Source organism: Gouania willdenowi, chromosome 18 (assembly GCF_900634775.1).
Source record: "Gouania willdenowi chromosome 18, fGouWil2.1, whole genome shotgun sequence".
Taxonomy (NCBI): Eukaryota; Metazoa; Chordata; class Actinopteri; order Blenniiformes; family Gobiesocidae; genus Gouania; species Gouania willdenowi.
This window is the reverse complement of record NC_041061.1, coordinates 22,878,968-22,905,177: the sequence shown is the minus strand read 5'-3', so window position 1 is coordinate 22,905,177 and position 26,210 is coordinate 22,878,968. Positions and strand designations below refer to the sequence as shown.

Genomic DNA, 26,210 nt, shown 5'->3' with positions numbered 1-26,210 from the left:
CATTATTTTTTAATGGTACTATTACAACCTGCTCCTTTTTAAATATTCTTCAACATTTATGAGATTTCAGAAAATAAATTTTATCTCCAAACTTTAACTGCAAGATAGCTCCAACTTGTTGCCAAACCCACAGGTCCAGTAGAACAAACTTGTTTACAATAGTTTTCCTCAAAAGCTGTCATTCAGTCTGTAAACCTTTTAAATAGTTATAGTCAGTTATAATAACTGCTTATTGTTTTTGCCACTTTTTGGCCTTCATATCATAACTTTCTGAACCAAATAATTGACTACTAACCTGAAAGACACATGAGAGCCAGTAAGATCCTCGCCATCCTGATCTGCTCAGTGGATTGTTTCACTCTAGATTGTCTTTATATTAGGGCACAATTTAAACAAATTCACTACTTGTTTTTTCTTGTTGCCCAAGGTCACCTTTAAACAAGGACGAGCAAAGATTTGTTTATCATGACCTTAATCAAATGAAATGCTAATTCCTCTGTGGTTCACCCTGTGGAAAAGATATTAGTCATTATGTAATTTTCTTCTTGACTGAAAAGTGTCGACCAATAATCTGATCAGACCTTTTTCAGTGCCTCATTTTATCCTCTCTACTGTTGTTGTCAGCAAAGGATTAGTTAGCAATAGCAATAGAAACAGAGAAACAATTGTGTGAGTAAGACAAATACCTGTCTTCAATCTCTTTAAAACATACTTTTTCTTTTTTTTTCCTCCACAATGCAGTGCAATCTTTTTACAGCAGCTTTTTATGTTTTATTATTGCAACAAAACTTACATTTATTTTATTGCTTAAAATTGTGCTAATCACCAACTCCCCCTAAGGAAGGAACCCAAAGCACACACACACACAAATCACCACCACCATCCGGAATTATGTATTCATATAGGGGGTGTGATTCTGGAATAATTTTGTGTATTTGTTTTGATCTTTTTTAGTCTAATTTTGTGTATTTCTGTTGTCATTTTGTGAATTTTTTGTATAAATATTTAGTTTTGTGTATTTCGAGTCATTTTCAGATTTTTGTTGTTGTTTGGTATATTTTTCTGTACTGTATGTTTTTTGGAGTCATTTTGTGTGTTTTTGGAACCTTTTGGTATATTTTTGTGCTTTTCTGTTGTTGTTTTGTGTACTTTTTGTATAAATATTGTTTAGTTTTTTGTTGCATTTTACTCATTTGGTATATTTTTATTATAAATACCTTGAGGGCAACTTTTGAGGTGTGTGTGTGTGTGTGTATGTGTGTGTGCTTCTCCTTTGTCATGTGGGACTTTCCCAATCTCCTCCGTGGGTTCTCCCTCACAGACACGCACAGACACGCACACGCATCATCATTCAACATAATCCATCACAGGTTGTTGAATACCACGACAAATAAACATTTTGCAACACCAAAGTCGCAACTTTCTCTCTAAACGGCTCTGTGTGTTCTGCATGTGTGCATTAGTCGTGTGTGTGTGTGTACTGTTGTAATTTTTGCTATATAATCAAAGTTGACTTTAATTGAATTGTTTGTTAGTCCAACCCCGTGAACTGCCACCTTAACGTGGTGGGGTTGTTTGAGTGCCCGAATGATCCAAGGAGGTATGTTGTCTGGGGCATTATGCCCGTGGTAGGGTCTTCCATGTCAAACAGGTCCTTGGTGACGGGTCAGACGAAGCGCAGTTCAGAAGACCCTCTATAGACATTATAAAAGCAAGGACCGTGACTTCGCCCGGTTAGGTGCAGCCGGGGCCCCACCCTGGCGCCAGGCCTGGGGCTGGGGCTCGAATGCGAGCGCCTGGTGGTCGGGCCTTTGCCCACGGGGCCCGGCCGGGCTTAGCCTGAAAGGACGACTTGGGCCCGCCCTCCTGTGGACCCAGCACTCGCAGAGGGATCTGTAGGGGTCGGGTGCAGAGAGGACTGGGTGGCGGTCGAGGGGGGTTGCCTCGGCGGCCCAGTCCGCGTCCACAGCTTCTGGCTGTTGGGACATGGAACGTCACCTCGCTGGGGGGGAAGGAGCCTGAGCTTGTGCGGGAGGTTGAGAGGTATCGGCTGGATATAGTCGGGCTCACCTCCACGCACAGCTTGGGCTCTGGATCCCAACTCTTGGAGAGAGGCTGGACGCTCCACTTCTCTGGCGTTGCCCGCGGGAAGAGGCGGTGGGCTGGGGTGGGCTTGCTTATTGCCCCCCAGCTCAGCCGCCACGTGTTGGAGTTTACCCCAGTGAATGAGAGGGTCGCGTCCCTACGCCTTCGGGTTGGGGACAGGTTGTTTCGGCCTACGGGCCCAACATTGGCGCAGATTACCCGGCCTTCTTGGAGTCCCTGGGAAGGGACACAAGGGTGTCCATAAGTGCACGTGGCACCAGGACACTCTAGGCCGGAGGTCGGTGATTGACTTTGTAGTTGTATCACCTCGGACACTCGGGTGAATCAGAATCAGAATCAGAAATTAGAATCAGAAATGTTTTTAATGGCCATGTACAGTTTTAAGGACAGTACAAGGAATTTGTCTTGGTAGTTGGTGCACAAAACAAACAAAAACAAAAAAACAAAAAACAAAGAACAACCCAGCAACAGTAATAATAATAATAATGATAAATATAAAGGATGAGGGATAAATAAAGGATAGATAGAGAATAAAGGATAAATAGGAAAAATATAAATATATATATATATATGACATTATCTGCTGCACTGTATATATATATATATATATATACAGTGCAGCAGATAATGTCATCATGGAGGTGGTGATCTGTACTTCTAAGCACTATGAATATACAACAAAATGCATTTAAGAGCTAAAAAAGTGGATTTAGCATGATATGTCCCCTTTAAAGGATATATGACACCAAAATTCATGTTGATGCTAAATGCAACAACACACTATAAACGTTACATTTTGCATTTTACTGTTGCTTTTTGGAGCATCACCATATATAGGGGTTGTGATGCAGCAAAGAGGACCATGAGGCCGAGAGTCTGCAGCCTGAGAGCTCAGACTAACTACAAAGTTAGGTAGCATCATTGGTGATGATATCTAACTTATCCTCTCAATCTTTTCTACACTTTGGGGTGGATTCACTAAAATCTGAATTAAAGGGTAGTAAACCATGTGTGTCCCTAAATCCTTTGGTAGTTGAGACCGCCCTATTTAAATGAACATTTTGCTTGTTTAACATGGAGAGGTGACTGAGTGCACAGAGCACAAAATGACATTTGAAGAAGTTAAATTGCAGGCAGGAGGACTTCTCTGTCTGCTGCACAAACATTAAATGATGTAGAAAACTAAATAAACACACAAAAACGCTGTTTCATAAACTTTACAACCTAATGTTATTTTTTACCTTAACTTAATGTGTCTACTCTGTTCCTGAAACTTTGCTCTTATTAGTCCATGGAAAAACACTAATGCCGAGTTTTTGGCTGTACTAATCAGTCAGATCTTTAAAAACGTGGAGTTTTATTGATTGCCAAAAGTTATAACAGATCAGGGATAACAATGTCTGCATTTTATAGTCAGTATTTCTACATCAGGAGAGCAGTGACATGAGACTAGCTCACCGTTATTGCACCAGTTGTTATTGGTGTATATGCAAACACCGCCACCCTCATCTCCTGTCTTGCATTTAAATCCAGCTTCAGGTAGTCCAGTTTGTTCTCCAGGGAGCGTACATTAGAACGCAGGATGGAAGGAAGTGGCGTGCTCTGACTATTAGTTTTTAGCTTGGTTGCTAGCCCCCCTCCTGCTTCTGATCACACCACTTTTGTCTCCTCTGCTGGCGGAGACCGCTGGTACAAGCCTCCGCTGCTTCACGGGTCGCTGGATGTTGTCGGCATTGCAATCCGAGGCTCGAGGTCCAGAGTAGTCACATCTAACAAACTACAGAGCTGCCAAGGCTCACCCTTTGAGTGTGACATTTTGACCCATTCTCACTCCATATGCCACGCTTGACATTTCTCATGTTTATATTTCCCCATTCAACACTCTATTTACTTTTTTCATGATAATAAACTTTGGTCCTCATGGCTTGCCGTAGTTAGAGTAACTCTGATTGACTGACCGAGATAACCAATCCCAGACAAATCCATGTCTCCATGTGCCAAAATCTAACCAACCACCCAATAATAGACCAATCAGAAAGAACATAAGTTGGGTCTTGATGAGCTGTCTCTAACTATTGTTTTTCTCACACAACACGCACCGAGTCATCGACAGAATGACTAAAGGACATACGCCGTCTGAGATGGTTTGTAACTACCCAATTTTGTTCAATGTTTATATTGCTCTGTGTGTGTGTGTGTGTGTGTGTGTGTGTGTGTGTGTGTCTTAAAAAGTAACATTTTGTGTGTGTGTGTTTCTCTCTCTTTCACTCACGTGTGTATGTTTGTACTAGACGTCAACTTAAATTAAGCACCACATTTTGGGCTCTGGGTACAAACCATCTTGTCGTGCCCCAACTGTAAGTAATGTACACTTTTTTTCTTGCCAGGAAACTATACTAGTATTCTTGCACAATTATATACAAATAATTTCTATTTCTTTACAATAACCTAATGATTGCTTGTATTTTATAAAGCTGTTCTACTATATTTTAGTGGTTAATTGAATATTGTGTTTGTGACAAAAAATGTCATTGTTTGGGGGGTGGGTAGGGGGGTATAATGCCTAATATTTGTATTTCCATTTAAGATTTGACATGCAAAAGGAATGTACCAGCATTTAAATGTGCGAGAGTGCACTAGATCATGTAAACATTAGGAAGCAATTTAAACAAATTCGCGACTTGCTCTTTCTTGTTGCCCAAGGTCACCTTGAAAACAAGGATGATCAAAGATTTGTTTGGATAAACCTTAATCAAATAAAATGCTAATTTCCCTGTGGTTCACAACCAGAATCATGTTTAAAGTGTAACACCCTGTGGAAAAGATATTAGTCATTATTAGGTTTGGGCACCGAGTAAGGAACCGGTTCCTGTTTGGAACCGGTTCCTTACGTTCGGTACCGTTACAAAGATGTTTGAATTTTGATAAAAAAATTTTTTATTCCTAAATGCCCACGCGAGTTTGTTTCCGTGGCTTTCTCTGTTTGTTCACACAGGGTTTGTATAAAGTGCGTTCAGAGCGCGACTGTAGCAACTGCAGTTTGTGTGTGTGTCTGTCTGGCTACGGTTTCAGTTTGAACCACGTAGCGGAAGGAAAATAGGAGCTAATCACCAGTAAAAAGCCCAGTAAAACTCTGAAATACAATCACCAGGAATAAATAGTTGCTCCCTGTTAATGATAGTAGCTCTAACAACTGTTAAAATGATAAACTGGTGATATACAGCCTGTACATGAAGTGCGGGGCTGCATTTACTCCGCCTCTGGGTCCTAGTGCCAGACGTCCGGTAAAGCCTGTTCCGTTTACCGAGGTCCGTGTGTGTTTAATAAGTCCGTGTGAAAGTCGGCATGTTTATGCTTCCGTCCATCCACTCTTTTTATTATATCCATGTCTTTTAAGGCTCTTATTAAATTGTCTCGGCTGAAGTCTGGGCCACCGCCATCTTGGATTATCACCAGCGCGTCATCACCGCAAGTCGCACAAGCGCAGAACGACTCGAATTAACGTAATCTTTCTCAACAAAAACTGTTGATTGTCTCATGACTGCTCCAGGGTTTGAGTTTGTTTTATTTCGTTTCACATCTACCTGGGCTGCAGCTCTTTGACTGCTGCCAACTTGTATGTGGTGTTATTTCAGCAAGTTTCACTTTTACAGTTACAGTTGGGGACCTTTGTAACTGAATACCCTAGTTACAGTACAGCAACCAAATTAAACTGTATCAACTAAGTGAATTAATCAAAATGGGCTGTGTAAAGGCTTTTTCAAAAGAAAACATTATCCTGTGAAATCTGTAAACTGCTGACCTGCACAACTCAAAGAATCGAAATCGAGAATTGTTTAGAACAGGAACTGAAACTGAGAGTAAGTAAGTTAGTTAATATTTATGCTCCAAATGGGGATGAGCCAGATTTCTTTGGAGAGCTGGAGGCTATAATTCAACAAATGGGAAATTATCAAATTGTAATTGGAAGAGATTTTAACTGAGTGATGGATTAATTTCTGAACTGAAGTAACTTAGTGAGGTGTAGGAGCAAGAAAGCTTCACAGACAGTCAAAAGTATGTGTGAGAATTTGGGATTAATTGATGTGTGGAGAATTTTAAACCCAACCAACAGAGATTACACATTCTTCTCTGCTCCTCATAAAACCGTCTCTCGTATAGATTTCTATCTGATTTCCAAATCTTTTTTGAAGTCGGTCATTACATGCTCAGTTGGGAGTATTTTAATATCAGATCATGCCCCAGTATTGCTGGAGTTGCTTCCTGTTATTGAGAGGATTCAAATGCCAAGATGGTGCTGCAATTATTCTTTACTGCAAGAAAGTGAATTCAGGAGGCGTTGAGGAGTCATATTAACTCTTACATTGCCGTAAATGTTGCTACTGCGCCCTCCGCTGGAATAGCTTGGGAGGCTCTCAAGGCAGTGGTAAGAGGGTTTGTCATACAATATGCGCCACATAAGAAAAAGAAAAATATTATGAAGCAGACTGAACTTGAAAGTAAAATTAAGGAATTGGAAACTTATTTGAGAAGATGCTTCAATACCAATGTTCCAAACTAAAATAGGAATATAATTGTATCTTGTCTCAGAAAGTAGAGTTTTCTCTTTTTAGGATGAGACAAAAATATTTTGAATCTGTGGACAAAATGGGGAAATAATTGGTTCATGGCTTAAGACAGAGGGAACTATCTTCACTGATCCCTGCAATCCGAGCCCCTGGGGGAGACCTCCTCACTAAATCTATTTATACTAACAATGCGTTTAAAGATTTCTGTGGGGAGCTGTATACGTCGGACTGTAGTAATGATGATGAGACTATGAAAGGATTTTTTGAAAAATTTCTCTGATTTCTCTGGACATCAAGATATTGTCGAAAATTTTAGCCAATCGATTGGACAAAGTAATCACCTCTCTAATACATAGAGACCAGGTGGGGTTCATTAATAAACAAAACTCATCAGACAATATAAGAAGGTTTATTGATGTTATGTGGGCAGTTTCAGACTTGGACTCTCCAATGGCTGCTATTTCGCTTGATGCTGAAAAAGCATTTGATCGGGTCGAGTGGGGGTATATGTTAAAATTATTGGAAATGTTTGGATTTGGTAGGATATTTATTAGGTGGATACAGTTATTATACTATCAGTCAGAGGCCGCAGTTCAAACATATGGATACATTTCTCCTTACTTTAGATTAAGCAGGGGAACCCGCCAAGGATCACCACTCAGCCCGTGTTTGTTCTGCTTAGCATTAGAACCATGAGCAGCAGCAATCCGACAGGATGAGAACTTTTGCGGAATTGACATTGAGGGATCTATTCATAAAATGATGTTATATGCGGATGACATTTAGTTGTTTGTGTCTGATCCTCAGGTATCTATTCCTTCAGTGCTTAATATAATTAACTCATTTTCCAAATTTTCAGGGTATAATGTTAACTGGGCAAAATCAGAGGTTCTGCCATTGACAAAGTTTTGTCCCACAGCATTGTTTCAGGAGAGCAATTTTTCCTGGCCTAGGCGGGATTTACAATATCTTGGCATTCTGTTTCCTCCTCATCTGGATGATCTTATTAAAGTGAACTTTGACCCACTGATGCAAAAAATCTCTGTGGATGTGAAACGTTGGTCATCATTATCCTTGTCTCTCTGGGGTAAGGTTAATGCACATGCAATCTGCTATAAGTTATTTCAAAAAATTTTAGATTATTTGCAAAGATTTTTTCTGGAATGGTAAGCGCCCACGAATGCATCTTGGGAAACTTCAACAGCCTGTAGAAAGAGGGGGCCTGGGACTTCCAAGACTACTCTTTTATTACTATGCATACAGCTTGAGACACCTTGCACATTTGGCATTGTCTCCAGAAAGGGCCCCACCATGGCATTCCATAGAGCAATCTGCAGCAGCGCCTTTACAATTAATAAACTGTCTGTCAAGTAAAATTAGGAAGGGTGACAAATTCCACCCAATTATATTGCATCTTCAAGGGATGTGGAAAAATATTTTAAAGATTGTAGATGTTGACCCTTATCTAAACTGTACATCGAATATTTGGCTGAATTCGAAAGTTTGTATAAATAAAGTTTCCTTCTTGTGCACAGAATGGTTGGATGAAGGGATTGGCACTATGGGGGACCTGTACAGTGAAAATATAATGAAATCATTTGAGGATCTATCACAACAATATGTGATAATGGTCATTCTTTATCCAGAGATCTAAGAGTGAGACTAATGCAGTTCAAAATACTACCGCTTTTATTGGACACCAAGTAGATTATTTAGAATGGGGTTGGTAGATTTAACACTATGTTGGAAATGTGTGATGATACTTTAATACATGTGCTGTGGTCTTGTCCACAAATCCAATTGTTTTGGATGAGAATACATAATTTTACAAAAAAAATGTATCGGGTGTACACTTTCATTTTTGCCCATTATTGTATGTTCTTGGACACTCAAAGGTTTTGCTGAACTGGCCAAAGCACTGAAGGACTGGACACAGACTGTGATCATGATTGGAAAACAAATTCTGCTTAGACACTGGAAATCCCCAGAAAATAATCCAAAAAAACTAAAAGATGCCCAACCCTACTCATCATGTAATTTTCTTCTTAACTAAAATGCTACACCAATAATCTGATCAGACCCCTTTGAGTCCCTCATTTTATACTCTTTCTACTGTTGGTGTTAGCAAATAATTGTGATCCAGTAGTGAAATTCTTCTTTATTTACCTCCTGAGTTGAATGTACTGTAACCCTCTTTTCACTCCAGTCCTTCTGGCGTTGAGTAAAAACAGGATACAATAGTCTTAACCCCAGTTTTCTCTTTATTTCCTCCACTTGGGAACATACCAACACGGCAATACAGCTCAGCATAAAAGTCACTCTCTCCTTCACCTCGCGGTCCGGATTCTGAGTTACTCTTAAACCTGTCCCCCTGAAACTGGGGTAAGTAAGAACCATAGTCTACAGCACGCATTAAATAGTGCACTCATAAATAGTGCACATCAGAATCAGAATCAGAATCAACTTTATTGACCAAGAGTGTATGAATACACACAAGGAATTTGTCTTGGTGATCTGTGCTCTCTCAGATAGTGTAACATTAAATAATAACAATCAACTAGAATAAAGAAAAATAATTAAAAAAAAGAAGTATAAACAAATATAAGAGTAGTTAGACTAATATGTGCAAACTAAATAAAATAACAAGATAATAATAATAATAGTAATAATAATAATATTAATAATAATGAAATAAAATAAAAAATACAATAATAATAATAAGATAATAGTGCAGTAGTGCATTGATGAGTAGTGCAGGTGAACATTTAAATGAAAATATTATGTCGATGAACATTTCGCAGTGACAGGTTGATCCAGGGTTGTTATGTTTAGTTCCATGGTTATTTCACAGTAACAGAAACAGGTCTGACACCCTATGACTGTTTAGAATTGATCAGAGTGACAGCCTGGGGGAAGAAACTGTTTTTATGGCCGGTAGTTTTGGCGTACAGTAATCTGTAGCGTCTGCCGGAGGGGAGGAGTTTAAACAGATTGTGTGCAGGGTGTGAGGGGTCTGCAGTGATGTTACCTGCCCGTTTCTTGACCCTGGACAGGTATAAGTCTTGGATGGAGGGCAGATCAACACCAATGATCTTTTCTGCAGTCCTGATTATCCTTTGTAGTCTGTGTCTGTCTAGTTTGGTTGAAGATCCAAACCAGACAGTGATGGAGGTGCACAGAACAGACTGAATGATGGAGGTGTAGAACATGATCAGCAGCTCCTGGGGCAGGTTGAACTTCCTCAGCTGACGCAGGAAGTACATCCTCTGCTGTGCCTTTTTCCTGGTTGTGTCTATGTGGGAGGTCCACTTCAGGTCCTGTGAGATTGTGGATCCCAGGAACCTGAAGGAGTCCACGGTAGCCACTTTGCTATTCAGAATGGTAAGGGGGGTGAGTGGGGGGGGATTTCTCCTGAAGTCCACTGTCATCTCCACAGTCTTGAGCGTGTTCAGTTCCAGATTGTTCTGACTGCACCAGAGAGCCAGCTGTTCCACCTCCCGTCTGAAGGCAGACTCGTCCCCATCCCTGATGAGACCGATGACGGTGGTGTCGTCTGAAAACTTCAGGAGTTTCACAGAGGGGTCCCCTGAGGTGCAGTCATTGGTGTAGAGGGAGAATAGAAGTGGGGAGAGAACACACCCCTGAGGGGCGCCAGTGCTGAGTGACCGGGTGTTGGATGTGATGCTTCCCAGCCTTACTTGCTGCTTCCTGTCAGACAGGAAGTTGGTGATCCACTGTGAGCTGGGTGAGTTTCTGGTGATGGATGTCCGAGATGATGGTGTTGAACGCAGAGCTGAAATCCACAAACAGGATCTTAGCGTAGGTCCCTGGGGAGTCGAGGTGATGCAGGATGTAGTTCAGTCCCATGTTGACTGCATCCTCGACAGACCTGTTTGCCCGACAGGCAAACTGCAGGGGGTCCAGCAGGGGTCTTGTGATGTCCTTCAGGTGGCTCAATACCAGCCTCTCAACGGACTTCATGACTACGGACGTCAGGGCAATGGGTCGATAGTCATTGAGTCCTGTGATGGCAGGTTTCTTTGGAACTGGGATGATGCTGGAGCTTTTGAAGCAGGAAGGTACTACACACAGCTCCAGTGATGTATTGAAGATCCGTGTGAAGATGGGGGCCAGCTGCTCAGCACAGGCTTTCAGGCAGGAGGGAGATACTCCGTCTGGTCCTGGAGCCTTTTTGATCTTTTGTTTCTTGAATAGCTGGCACACATCTCTTTCATTGATCTTCAGGGCAGGTGGGGGGTCAGAGGGTGAGGTGGGGGGGAAGTGGGGGGAGCAGGAAGGGCAGAGTCCAGGTGATGGGCTGATGCTAATGAGCTCGGGGGTTGGTGTGAAAACCTGCAGTAAAAGCTATTCAGGTCTTCAGCCATTCTATTGTTACCTGCAGGGTGGGGGGAGGGTTTCCTGGAGTTGGTAACCTCACGCAGGCCTTTCCAGACTTCTGAAGGGACTTTGTTTGAGAAGCTTTGTTTTAGCTTCTCAGTGTAGCACCTCTTGGCTACTCTGATCTCCTTGGTTAGTGTGTACTTAGCCTGCTTAAACAGGACCCAGTCCCCACTCGTGTAGGCTTCCTCCTTAGCCTGACGCAGCATCCTGAGTTGAGGTGTGAACCAGGGTTTGTTCTTGTTGTATGTGCAGAAAGTCTTGGTCTGCACACACATGTCCTCACAGAAGCTGATGTAAGATGTCACAGTGTCAGTCAGTTCATCAAGGTTGTCTGATGCAGCTTCAAAAACACTCCAATCAGTGCAGTCAAAGCAGTCCTGTAACACCTGCTTTGACTCCTCTGTCCACCTCTTAACAGTCCTTACTACAGGTTTAGCAGATTTAAACTTATGCCTGTAGGTCGGGATGAGGTGAATCAGACAGTGATCAGAGAGTCCCAAAGCTGCACGGGGAACAGAGTGATATGAATCCCTTATTGCAGTGTAGCAGTGGTCCAGTGTGTTAGCACCCATGGTGGGGCACTTTATATGTTGTCTGTATTTAGGGAGTTCGTGGGTTAGATTTGCTCTGTTAAAATCACAGAGAATGATAAGCAAAGAGTCGGGATGTTTTTTCTCCACATCCGCTATCTGGTCGGTCAGGTGCTGTAACGCCTGTTACACAAGCATGAGGTGGGATGTAAACACCGACCATAACAAACGAGGAGAACTCCCGCGGAGAATAAAACGGTTTACAGTTTATGAAAAAACTCTCCAGATTAGGGCTGCACGTCTGCTTCAACACTGTGACATCTGTACACCAACCTTGGTTAATGTAAAAGCATATTCCGCCGCCCCTCGTCTTCCCAGAGAGCTCTTTTACGCGGTCCGCTCTGAGGAGCTGAAAGTCCGGTAATGTAGAGAGCTGTCCGGGATGAGTTCACTGAGCCAGGTTTCAGTAAAACACAGGGCGGCGGATCTGCAGAAGTCCGAGTTTCGGCAACCATCCGCGGCGCCATCTTGGTTGAACATAATACTATAAAATAGTCACAGTACTTATGTATTTTTTGAAATATCATGTATTTTGGTAATAGGAAGTGGGAATTTTATGTTATGTTAACATTATGTTTGGGGTTGTAGTTAATCCCCCACTTCTGACCACTGTTGTATACATCACACTACTTACACACTGCTTACTGATGTCCACGCAACCCTATAGTCATTCTTATTCCACTCACACATAGTCTAGCACCAGGTGTTTCCATGCAGGCAGAAGGTCTAGTTTGAGATAACATTACAAACACTGTTAGGTTGGAAATATCAACAGAGTGAATGAGCTTGTTTAGGTTTTTATCCCTCTCGACCTATGACCCCACCCCCAGGTCACACATGCGCAATTCCAGTGTGTGAAAAGGCTTATTCCACTGGATGATTATAGTGGTCCCATGTTTGAATCTGCACGGTAAGAGGCAGCTGCTGTCATGAATAAAGTTGATGGTGGTCTCTGTAAGACGTGATAGAAAGAGATCATCAAAGTTCAGTTGATGAAACAGTCACAGATGGACTGAGAAACAGTAAAGTTACAAACTACTAATGATATCTCATGAACTGTCACTAACAGGAGCAGCATGTGTGACACTGAGAAGATGCAGAGCTCTCCAAACATTTCAAACATATCTCCACTCTTCCTTTTCACATTACACTATGTGAGCTGTAATCTCAGTTATTGACACTAGAGGGAGCTGCAGTCCCACCATGACTGACTTCATTTCCTGTAAAATACATGAAACAAAATGGGCACAGACAAAACCAAACAGACATCATTTTGATCATCAATTTATTCAATACTATAAAATATGTTAAAAAAAGAAAAAGCTGTAAAACCGTACCATTCATTCTGTAAACACTGTAAACCTGAAAATCACTAAAATGTTTCCCAGCTGATTTTGTCTTTCCTTTTATTCTTAGTTATTGTCTGTTATCATATCATGCATTTTGTATCAATAATTTCACATGACATGTGGTGCACTTTATTGTAAATGTTAATTTAAAATAAAAACTTTTCAAATTCCTCTCTGAACCTCCATGGAGGTTTTATCTTCCAGGAGCTTCTTCCTGCTGATGTTTCTCAATTAAATCCACCATCATCTGGTTTCTTAATTCTTCTTGGACTTTAGTCTTCTCTCTGTATGTCAAAGCAAAGCACATCTGTAATGATTCTGTCACGTTTGTCTAAAATTACCAAAATGACATGATACTGGTCCTCAGAAGCAATTCCTCAGCTTTCAGAAACTGGTGGAATTTCTGCGATAGAGTAAATATTAGCAGAGTTACAGTCATTTAAATCAATGTATTCCCCAAAATGAGTTCAGAATCCCTGGGATATCTTCTTTTCCTACAGCAGACCAGACAATACTTTGCTGCCACCTGCTGTTCAACTGTTTCCATGTTTAAATTGAGTTTAATAATCCAACAGTTTGAAGATATTCAACTATCTATTCAATTTAATTTTAGTCCAGCTGTCCAGATTGAGGAGATCCTTCATAGTGAAGCTTGTCTGACCATCAGATCCCAATAATAATAATAGGTTTTCCATTTCTCACTGTGGCCTAATTAGCAAAATAAGCTATTCCTTTACTATCATTTACCCAACAGTTTTAACAACTATCAATTATTAAAGTCTTAATTATTTCAGAATATTCAGGAAGTTCATAAGCAATTGAATTATCAACATTGTCATAAATTATATTTTAGCAGTAGAATCAGCCCCCTCTGGCCCTCTACCTCTACATGAGCTGGTACCCATAGGGGCATAGCACCACATTTTGGGCACTCAGTACAAACCATCTTGTTGTGCCCCTTCTGTAAGTTATGTACACTTATTTTCTTGCCAGCAAACTATACTAGAATTCTTGCATAATTATATAAAATCATTTCTATTTCTTCACAATAACCTAATGACTCCATATCCATTGCTTGTATTTTATAAAGCTGTTCTACTATATTTTAGTGGATAATTGAATATTGTGTTTGTGACAAAACATGTCATTGTTTGGGGGGCGGGGAAAAGGGTATAAACTCCTAATAAGTTTATTTTCAATTAAGATTTGACATTTAAAATGATTGTACCAGCATTTAAATGTGCAAGAGTGCACATAGTTAATTCCAATAGAATCAATATATTGCCTAAAAAAGACGTGTGTTTTAAAGGGATCATCCACTGTTTTTACAAATGTTGCCTAAAACCTTTGAAATGTCGCTATTAGAAGATCTATACCTAACAAAACGCATTATTTTGCACCATGTTTGTTTTATTAACTTTTAAAACTGGGACTACTTTACCCTGTGTCCTTTTAGTCCAGTGAGTTCTATTGGTATAGGTTGGATTTTTATCATTTTTTATGTGGAATGAGTATACAATTAGTTGAAAAGAATGGCATATTGACTGATGCCATAACTTGGTGGAATAGTTGATTGCCAATGTAAAGATGAAAGTATTGAAAAAAAAAAAGTGAGCAAAAGCCAATTTTTATTTTTTATTTGTGTTGTATTAAATTAATGCAAAATCATGTAGAAATGTGTTTTAATAGTTATTTTTTCAGTGGTTGTTGTCAGCACATGTGTTTTGTGTATCTGGATTGCATTTATTGACAACCTACCAAACTCACTGTGGTTTTAGGGGAAAAAAGAAGTTTTTCACATTTCTTCAATAAAAAATACAGGGTGCATACACTGAAATTTGCCCTTTTGTTCACTAACCCAACCAGTCGAATTTTCGAAGTTTTAAACATATTGAAGGTGTTTTTTACTAACTTTTTGTGTGAGGTTCTTCTTCCCCTGCTGCATCCATTACACTTACATGCAAATGGACAATTAATCAAAGTAGGCAATGACGTAATTTCCCCTGTGCTGAAGGCCTCAAAACCTGCCACTAACACCTACATTGAACAACACTAACCATAAACACATGCACTTGATAAGCACCCCTGCAGTAAGAAATGTTGAATGCTAAATAATTTTCTTTTATCAGATTGTACCCTAACCACCGCTGCAGCCAAAGTCTCACTCTGAACTGAATTCAAAACTTGAGAGCCCTGGAGATGGAATATTGTGTCTTTCCTTGAGTTTGAACCTGTTTTGGCTGAAGGCTCTTTTTGTTTTGCTAGTTGAGAGGCACAGATGCCAGTAACTTAGTTACTTAGTAATGCATTACTCTAATATGTCCACCATAACTAATGGACAGCGGAGCATGGAAGATGTTCTGGAGTCATTGACATTACACATCCAGTGGAAATCTGGTGTTTATCTTTGTGGTTTGTTCAGGACAGACATTATTGGACAAACAAAAATAGTGATGGTCATGTGAGTTTTTTTATTTACACATTATTAGACACATTTTCAGGCATTTTATTTCTTACATTCAGGATAGTTTATACGAGTAAAACAGTCATTGAGAGCAGTGCTAAGGGTGTTACACCTTTTTCTAAGCTGTTGCAAGACAAACAGAAAGAAAGGCACAGCACAACTAAGAGCTGGACATTGTAAAGCCTATTTTAATTATTATTTATTAATCAGTTCTTCCTACAGACACACAAACTGGTGTGACATAATAAAGTTTAAATGACAAAATATGACAGACAAATGTATTCTGCACTGAAATAAAAGTTGTTAGTTTGAACTTAAAGCTGCTGGCGACGATTCCTAGCATTTTAAAAACTGAACCTGTATTTCATTCCAAAGTTGTTCTCGTCCTCTACTGATGCCAGTGTGACCCCAAACACACTAACAAAGCAATTCCCCTTACATTTCTGTTTTTTTTCATGGATTGAAAGTTGTGCCAAAATCTTGAGGAGTGACGTCATATCACACCATAAACAAACCGGAACAAAAATAACATCAGGCGAATCACAGTTTGGCTAAAAAACACAAGATATCACAGTAAAAATTAAGTCAAAACGCTTCTTAAATATAAGAAATGTAACTTTAAACTTCAGTCTAACTTTTTATCGTAGAATATTATTGAAGATGCAGCAAAGTTGCTCTGTGTTTAGTTTAGGCTATCCTTGATGGAATCTGTCATTAAATCTTTCCACTTTGTTTCCCTGAAGTCACAAGCATTATCTTTGGAAATGCAGAAAATCTAAATAGCACAATTGAAATGGAAACACCTGACTTTTGAAAAAACACTCAAAAATTGCTCAATAGTTTTGATGCTTTCATGAGGAGGAATTTCAAACATTTAAATACTAAAATGTGTCACAAAAGTGCCATTTTTTCTGCAATTACATGTGACGTACTCGGTCACATGACCACTGCTCTCTGAGAAAACATGATGGGGTACGTGTGGACAGCAGAGGAGACCGGGACAGTTTTTAGCATTATACTTTAAAATGATTACTGCAACATTAGACGTGAAACAACAAAGGAATACAGAGTGTTATAAAGAGGTTTGGAGAGTCTGACTTTCTGCAGCGAAGTCTCGCGGGATGAGATTTCACGGGAGCTACGAGGCTCCAGCCCAAAACAACGTTGAATGGAAACGCGTTCAAAGCACAATTATACTTTGTCGACATTTAGAAATATTGCTTCTATTTTGCAAAAATCTGTAATGGAAACACAGTTATATTTACATACTTTATGTCTTTATCTGTGTTAAAAGAGGTGATAAGGAGAGCCAGCAGCAGCTTTAAGGAAAATCTTTGTGGTTTCTTTTTCCACAGTGTTAGATAACAAAGTAAAATGCATCAAAGTCTATCTGTGATCAACTATTTATAAAGAACAAATATTGCAGAATGAAGTACTAGAACATCTACTTATAGTATCTGTACTTAGTTTCCCTACAGCCTTGATGTAGTTGAGTAGAAAGTCCAGTATTTGTTGTTAAAGTTTTAACCTAAAGTATGACTACAGCACTTAAACATAATCTCCATTACAGTCTTCAGGATCATTACTGTCCACAACTGTATGAAGCTTTTTGAAGACCTTCCCATCTTGTGGGTTTCTCCACTTCAGGGTGACTTTTCTCTCTACTTTCGACTTCAGTCTTTCTTCAAGCTGGAAAACAGTTTGTCTGAGATTGTTACACAATTCAAAATCATTTCACACACAACTTTAGGGTTCAAATGTTTTCCTTTAGAGTTTAGTTAAGAACATTAGTTTGTTGCTCATTTCCTGAGGTCTGTCAGCCTTTTTCTGCCTCCTTCAGTCATTCAGAATGATTTCTGCTCTGTATTTTCTAACAACTTTAGACACAAAATCACTGAATGACTCTGGATGAACATGATTTAAACTTCTAGGTTTTTATGGAAAGATTTACGAGCTACTACTCAGACTCTAAAAGAACTTTATAATGATATTTGTCTAATCTTGCACTACCCCAAAACCAATCCCCCTAAAACACAAACAATGACAATGCATGTACAAAATGTGAGGAGAGTTTTCCAGTTGTGAGTTACATGAAAATGTTAGCAAGAGCCAAAAGATCAGATCATAAAACACTGAGACTATAACACAGCTAAAAACCCCACACTTTTAAAGTGCCTTGAACTTGACACCTCTTCTGTTATTTCATTGGCTGGCCTAATACCTTTTTCTGCAGACTCATCTCCTTACTCAGCACTTCTAATGGTCTGTTCAGCCCCCTGCATTGGGCGATTTCTGAACTTTACACACGATCGAAACGATTGAAACGCTGAAGGTGGCTTTTTTAAACAATGGCCACGGTTACATGATGCTTTTTTTTTAATTCTGAATCATTTATTCAGAATTAAATAATACAGAATTAAAGTGTTCTGCTTGGTGTTTACATGGAAATAGTAATTCCGAATTGAGGTTTACATGGAAAACATGTTTAATCGCCTTCATTCAATTCTGCTTCAGGCCTGTGGTTTGGGAAGGCTTCTGATTGGACAGGGGGCGAACATAACGTATTCACGTCTACCGGAAAAAATAAAAACAAACCCTTTCTTTTCGGCTACAACAGAGAAAGACCACTTAATAGCTACTATTTTCACTTTTATTTTGACTGTTTTGAAGCAACAGGTTGACAATAACACACTGTTTTACTTTCGTCAGCTGAGCAGGAGAAGTGAGATAGAGTACCAGAGAATAGAGGCAGAAGACCATACTGTAGCCAATCAAAGCCAGGAGTTTGTGCAATGGCTGCTCTACCTCCACTCTACAGGATTTTGAGTAGAAGGAGAACTTTCAATGACCCGCACGACATTTGTGAAGCTATGTGGCCTGATGTAATGCTTCATGCTGCCCAATGAAGCTTGTGTCATTTTCTGATGTGTGTGTGTGTGTGTGTGTGTGTGCGCGTCTGTGCCTGTGTCTTTGTATGTCTGTGTGTGTGTAATATGTCCATCCATCCACTCTTTTCATTATATCCATAACTTCTAAGGCTCCTAAATAATCTCGGCTCGAGTCCAATGCTTACTTCGGGCGGCCATCCTGGATTATGTGCTCGTCAGCACGTCTTCGTGACAGGATGAGCATGGCAGAACGACCAGTATTATTTAAAGCGGAACAAACGTATACAAGATTGAGGAATTATTCAATTCGGAATTAAAATCAGAACAAACCAACCGCCTACTTCGAATTGGCCTTTTTAATTAGGAATTAGGTGTTTACAAGAGAATTAATAATCTTTTTAAAGAGGAATACATTTTTTTTCTGAATTAAAGGTGAATTAAAACTCTCATGTAAATGTAGCCATTGAAAAAAAATCATATACCCTTAGAACAATCTCTTTCTAAAATTGATAGTAAAATATAAACTAATTGTCCTATGGGGCATTTTGAATGACTTTAAATGTAAAAGACACATATAAATCATACTAATTGTCAGAAATAATTTTGAGTTATTTACAGATTCTGAAAGTGTGGTTTCTAAGCTTTCCATTGATGTCACACACATAGAAATCTATTAATATTTGAAGAAGTTATGGCTGTTTGAATGTTCTTCTTCAAAGATTAAACATTTTTGTCACCTCTCGGAGCAGCCAGCTGAAGGGCTAAGGGGTTACTTTGCAGTACCCCACCCCCAGCAACATTTGTCAATAGCTGTTTTCAATTAATACCTTTGCCTTCAGTTTAGTTTTAAATTGAAACATGGCGTTGATTCAGAATCATAGTTTGATTACCTGTACGTAAACATTACCTGTGAAAAGTGATTCTACAGAATGTGGTTTGTATGTTGGGTTCATTTAAACATCCACAAGATTGTAAGTCAAATTTGTAATAAGATAATAAAACCAGCATTTTCAAAATATTTAAGCATCCTGTGTACTAGCTATTGTACATGTGTGATATTTTTAATAAATAAAAAAGTTTGGAAGATTCAGTGAATAATTCTCCACCTCTTACCAAAACCCCTGTAGATGTACATGCACCAAGATGGCAGCACTTTCAGCATGTCCCTCCACAGCCAATGAGGCGTCTATTCATGGCTCCAGAGCCACATATTGCCAACCCTGACCTTGGGTCACCTTGTAGTTTGCCTTTATAGCAGGTGTATACATTTCAGATTGGTGTCATTAAGCTATAATGGTCACCTTTGCCAGCCCTCACATGAAGACATGATCTGTCTGATTCAAGCCTTGTGTTATTATAAAAAACCTTAAAATTGGCCTTTGAAAGTTTGGGATTCACCTTTTTGAGGAGGTCCTTTTTCACTGCTGGGTCATTGAGGTCCAAGGCAGAATTCCCAGAAGTTATCTTAAGCTGCAGTCTATATGCTGCTATTCAGAAAAAAGAAAAAGCTTTAATTAGTGTTCGTAGTAATGCCATTAATTGTAATGCTGTAATTTAACAACATTTATATTGTTAAAATACAAACAAATCGGAATATATTGGCCTGCATCTAAAATGTCTAACATGATATATAGTTTTTATTGGATTTATTGAGTTTTTTAAAAATCTTTTTATTGTTATTATTATTATTTGTATTCAGTTGAAGAGCATTCTAAATTTAAAGGTTGACATCTCCATAATCCATTGGTTAATAATGAATGGGCCAGTTTTTTCTCATACCTGTTGCTGATTAATGTTTTCTGTTAGAGTAATATCACATCATCAAGTCTTTTCTATTAATCCTCACTACAAAATAAGTAATAACAGTGGGTACAATCAATATCATCCAATATGCAAGGTTACAATCAGTGTTAATTATGACAGCAAATGTTTTATTTAGTTTTATTTATAGTCTTTGGGCTAAAATGCAGCATAGTTTCAGTCAAAATGAAGTTATCAGGATTATTTTAGATATAGTTTTAGTCAATAAATGATATTAAGATTTTAGTCGACTAAATCTGTTACAGAAATAATAGACCTAAATATAAAGCTTAGGAGTTTATACATTTTTTCAAGTTTCAGTTGTCATTGATCAACCTGATTTAATGTTTTTAAATTCAATGACGTAATTGATGTGATCAATGCGTAAAATCATATAATCACATGAGTTCTGATTGGATTTCGTTCCATGTGATGAAATTATAGTTACATTTTTATAAACTAACAAAAATATTGATACATTTTAATGTAGTTTTTGTTCACATGTATTTATTTTAATTAGCCATAGTCTAGTTTTTGACATTTGGGCGACCGGGGCTCAGGTAGTAGAGGGGTCGGCTTCTGATTGAGAGGTTGAAGGTTCGATTCCAGTCTCACAAAGTGTCCTTGGGCAAGAACTGAACCCTAAGTTGCTCCCAGTGGTCGACTAGTGCCTTGCATGGCAGCTCAGTCCTATTGGTGTGTGAATGTGTGAATTCCCTGATAATGTGAAGCGCTTTGAGACTACTCCAGAATGGTGATAAAGCACTATATTAATCAAGTCCATTTACCATTGTCATTTTAAAAAATGTAGTCGACAAAAACTATGATTAAAACTTTAGTTGTATCGTACATGAAGTAAAAAGTTGTATCAGTTGTACACCTATCTTCTGTGTTGGTTTTGCAATTATTTATATCTAGTTTTATAAGTGGCACAATCTGTGTCGAGAAGGTTTTAGGTTCAAACCCTATTTGTTTTCTATTTTCTATGAGTTTCCATTTTGTCAGTGAGCCTGGTTTTATTTAGTTTTCAGTTATTTTTTTGGTATTTAGTTGGTTGTCTGTGTGTGTGGTTCATGTCTGTGTGTTTCCACACACCCTGTTTTGTTAAGTAGAGTGTGTTTGTGTTTAGTCCCTTGTGTTTCCACCCAGGTGGGCCGTGTGTACTGATTGTCTTCCCTCACCATTTAAAGAAGTGTTTGCACTCGGCATGTTTACTGCATTGTGATTGGATTGTCATCAAGGTCAATTAGTCAGTTATTTAGGTAGCTTTGGTTTCTACTTTTCCTTATGTTTGCTTTGTAATTTGAATAGTTTCGGTTTTTTTAATAAAAGGACTTTTGTTTAGACACCACTTCCTCTTTTATATCCACGTCTAGATTGTCCAACATCTTCCCAATAATAGTTCCTCCTTTTCACTAATAGTGTTTTGGATTAGGGTAAAAAATGTTAGGCAGTATTTGCCAAATTTATAAAACACTTTCTCAGTTTCATTTCATGATTATCATTATCCCACTAACCATGAGGCATACTGTAGCAGACAAATGGCAGTTTTTCTTCACAGGATAAAAACTTCCATTTTCCCCCCTTGGTTGATGACGTCACAGCACAGATAACTTTCATGGAGTTGAGCTTATTATGAACACTGTCCCAGTTGGTGAAGGTGAAGTTGCTTCCATCAGACCAGAAAAAGTTTGGAGCTCTGTGTAGCCCAATCCATCCCTTTGAGCCCCCTGTCTCACTGTTAATCTTTTCCACCACTTTGTTATTTGTCACAGTCACCAGGTCCACATAATTTTCTCGACAGTATTGCTGTGCGACTGGCCAAGTTTTATACAAATTCACAAAAAAAACCTCGGGATCCAACTGTGACCCTGTTGAGACAATCATTAGGGTTTTAGAGAGGAGTATTCTTACACTATGATTATATTTTATAGAAATGAAGATTTGATTTTTCATATTCTCACCATTGTAACAAACAAAACGTGCCTTATCTGAACAAAGCACGTCATACCATACATTTATTACTAAAACACAAAACTCAGCAGCTGAATGAAAGTTAGGATGACCATGTCCCCAGTTACTATAGTTAGCACCGACTCCTGAGAATCCATCTGACCATCTCCAGTCGATTGTGCTGTACAGACCCATCCAGACCGCTGAGCTCTGACCAGCTGATGTAATGGTGTCTAGAAGCTGGTCGTTCTGCTCTTTGTTTCCAATTGTGGCCAGGTCTGCATAAGTCTGCCTGCAGTAGGTCTGAGCTTCAGTCCAAGTCTTTTGATCAGCAACATAGTGGTACTGTAGGCATGTGGAGTAAGACCACCCTGTGGAGAAATAGACACTTTAATGAATGTGGAAGCACAATGTACATGCAGGGGTTTGAAGAAGTCTGACTTAATGTATGACAACAAAGGACCAAAGTTACTTTAAAGAGTAACTAAACTCCAAAAACAAGTGTCCATGTATAAGTTAGTGTTGTTGATTGATTCTTGTCAATTGGAAGTCCAAAAATCACCAAACACACCACATCACTTGACCACTAAAACACAAATACAAGATTCAGTCAGACGTATATTGATCATCTAAACCTTTAAAGATCCAGTATTTTGCTATTTTTCACCCATCTCCATTTGTTCTAAACACCCAAACATAGAATTTGAGGTTTATTTTCAAAAACTTAGCTATTTTCTGGAATTCTAGCCATCTGAAAAGTCACTTTCAGAGCGCTCCCAAAAACAAGCTGCCTATGCATGAGTTGACTTAAACACATGCACAATACTTGAGCATGTGTTTATCACAGTAGCAGCAGCAGTTAATCATTAACAGTCTTCCTTCTCCTCCTCACCTCACAGGAATTGTTAATTCAATACGATAGGCTATTATTTTGTCCAACCGCTGCGTCGCATTGGGTCACAAACACGTCAGATCAAGGGCAGAGCTATGGGGGGGCTGGGAGGGCGGCACACCCCCGGCCCGGCCCCGGGGGAGCCCGAATAGTAGGTAGGACATAAAGTAGCCGGGCCTCTTCCACGGCTCAGGGGAGCTGGAGAAGGCGGGCCCTCCATGACTTGTGCCCAGAGGCACCCAGAGTATGAGCTGTTTAACATCATCCATCATGCAGATTTATACAGGTGTTATATAGACCTGCTTTGTGTGACGTATGCATACTAAATTAGGTGCATGCGCGCGCAGGCTCAGTGCAAAACAACCAGAGGACTGCTGAGGCGATGGTGCACAGGAGCGGATAGCGCTATCTCAGTCTAGATCCAGTAAAAAGTTACCATAAAAAGCTTTAATTGGGCTGATATGCAGATGTGGGACAGTGAGGAGGAGACTTAATGTAGAGATGGAAACTCATTAGTTGAAACTGATACAGAATACACAGAAATACACGGAAACCTTCGTTAACGGTAGTACAGCAGCCATCCTACCTGCCCGTTCATGACAGTTATAAACATCTAGAGACATAATGCCTTTAGTTTTTTCTTTCGTTCATACAATGGGTTTTTCTATCAGATTTGTATAAATATCTGGCAATTGAACATCGGGCCAGGAGCGCACATCTGATGACCACAAGTTTTCAGGAATGCTGCATGGGTCCCACAATCGTTCACCTGTACTTAAAGTGAGTTTCCTTAAAAAGGTGGCCGCATCCTCAGCTTCCTACATACTACAAACTATGTATGAGCCTTAACAGCGGTTCATTCATTGCCATTGTTCAAGCGTCATATATGTAACAACATGGTTTCTGCACAGTGTATGCGCGCACACGTCAGTCACGTGTCCCGCTCATTCTTCAAGTTAAAACATATTAAAAACCAGTTGAGGAGCACAGTGGGACAGGAGAGACTGAGTGGACTTGCCATGATGTCCATACAGGATGAGAGAGTAAAGAAAATGGACATACAGAGCATCGTGCATGAGTTAATGGAGTGCAAGGCTCATCGTATGCCCTTCAAATAGAGGTGAGTACTAACCTGCGCACGCATGTCTGTCATTTTGAAAAAAAAAGGTATTAATCTTTCCTTTAATTTTTAAGGTTAGGGTTCGGGTTAGGCTTAGAATTAGGGTTTATCTTGTGGGAAATATTAAGATAGCAAAATACTGACCCAGCTTCTTCCCAGTTGGTGTGTACGTCTTTGGGGCAGTGGTCAGTTGGAAAATAAGGAAAGTAACAGACTGCATACCTGGGGTGATGGGATCTTGTTTAGTGATTATGGGATAACAATGAATTGGTGCCTTGGTCTCTCTCTGGTAGTTCTGTAATTAATGTATTTGTATTAAAATAATTATGTACAATATATATTTAAACCTTAATTGTAACAAAGGAGGGATAGAAATGGTTAATTCCAGAACTATTATCTCTCCCAGGCCTTATCATCTCTTAGTCAGAGTTCCCTAAACAGTCCATATTGACTTTGCATCCTCATCTAAAACCACCATAACACCACTTCATAATTATTAAAAAAGAAGCACTCAGGACCTTAATTGCTAAAGGTTCGCATATTTGAAAATGTGCTAATTTAACTGCAGACAAAAACACATGTTAAAGTGGATCACTGCGTCTTTGTTGGAACGTTCAAAATATTGGAAGGATGACGGGCAAATAGATTAATTTATCCCCAAAATGGATCGGAGTATATCTGATACCAAATCCAGCCCTTATAAAGTGGCTTACGTTACCATCTAACACCATACAGACTGATTTCAGATTTGTGATCTCATGTTTATCAGCAAACATTTCTCTTCAACTTAATAGAAAAACATTGTGTGATAGACATAGGACATTTTGTGCAAGGTTGCAGAAAGAATCAGAGATTGGAAAACATTTTATCTGGTAATGTCTCGATTATATTAATTAATTCATGCAGTTAAACACTATCATTCATTGTTAAAACAACATGTGATGCTGAAATTACAGTCACATTACAATCATTTAAGAATAGCAAAAACCCACAAATATTTAGGAGCTTTAAACCATAATCATTATTTTTTAATGGTACTATTACAACCTGCTCCTTTTTTTAATATTCTTCAACATTTATGAGATTTCAGAAAATAAATTTTATCTTCAAACTTTAACAGCAAGATAGCTCCAACTTGTTGCCAAACCCACAGGTCCAGTAGAACAAACTTGTTTACAATAGTTTTCTTCAAAAGCTGTCATTCAGTCTGTAAGCCTTTTAAATAGTTATTGTCAGTTATAATAACTGCTTATGGTTTTTGCCACTTTTTGGCCTTCATATCATAACTTTCTGAACCAAATAATTGACTACGAACCTGAAAGACACATGAGAGCCAGTAAGATCCTCGCCATCCTGATCTGCTCAGTGGATTGTTTCACTCTAGATTGTGTTTATATTAGGGCACAATTTAAACAAATTCACTACTTGTTTTTTCTTGTTGCCCAAGGTCACCTTTAAACAAGGACGAGCAAAGATTTGTTTATCATGACCTTAATCAAATGAAATGCTAATTCCTCTGTGGTTCACCTTGTGGAAAATATATTAGTAATTATGTAATTTTCTTCTTGACTGAAAAGTGTCGACCAATAATCTGATCAGACCTTTTTCAGTGCCTCATTTTATCCTCTCTACTGTTGTTGTCAGCAAAGGATTAGTTATTTGAAGGATGTTTATTCAGCTGTTCTGTGTGTGCAGTAAGACATACTGATTCCATAGACAGGATACCAGATGTATGCCATAATTACGTTAGTATACATTATCTGCCGGAGCTAGACAGGCTTGTATTCTGGTTCAAGTATCAATTTGATTGATAAACCGTTTCCTCTGTCATATTGTCCAGAGTAAACTGATTCCCTGTAGGGTAATGAGCAATTTTTGGAGTTATGTCTTTGTTGGAGATATACGGTTCGTTTTCCCTGACCAGGCAGAGTATGCAGTGATCTCACAGGTCTCATTTTTTGTTACTTGTTCAGGACTCTGATTGTATTAATAAACTGCCTATTATTTACATATCAGTTGTCCCAAAGACTACTTTCACATCCCCTTTTTGTCATCGTCATCCACACCACAAGATGCAAC

General features: G+C 39.1%; 1 protein-coding gene across 1 annotated transcript; it reads right to left on the bottom strand.

Annotated features, from left to right (window-relative positions):
- Nucleotides 1-1,734: 1,734 nt before the first annotated feature.
- On the bottom strand, nucleotides 1,735-25,498 carry LOC114480177 (uncharacterized). Its single transcript, XM_028474073.1, has 6 exons — nucleotides 25,447-25,498; nucleotides 22,131-22,490; nucleotides 21,684-22,037; nucleotides 19,765-19,853; nucleotides 17,033-17,167; nucleotides 1,735-2,322 (listed from the first exon to the last, which is right to left on the bottom strand). The coding sequence occupies exons 1-6, from the start codon at nucleotides 25,481-25,483 to the stop codon at nucleotides 1,735-1,737; spliced, it is 1,563 nt and encodes a 520-aa protein (XP_028329874.1). The 5' UTR covers nucleotides 25,484-25,498.
- Between the last annotated feature and the right edge of the window lie 712 nt (nucleotides 25,499-26,210).

Excerpts from the sequence above, each read along its gene's own strand:
- LOC114480177 (XM_028474073.1), bottom strand. The coding sequence starts at position 25,483 with ATGGCGAGGATCTTACTGGCTCTCATGTGTCTTTCAG. Across the intron at positions 17,168-19,764 it reads AAAAGGACCTCCTCAAAAAG|CTTGAAGAAAGACTGAAGTC; the intron begins GTGAATCCCAAA and ends ACTGTTTTCCAG. Across the intron at positions 2,323-17,032 it reads AAGACTGTAATGGAGATTAT|GGACTCCAAGAAGGCCGGGT; the intron begins GTTTAAGTGCTG and ends GTCCCTTCCCAG.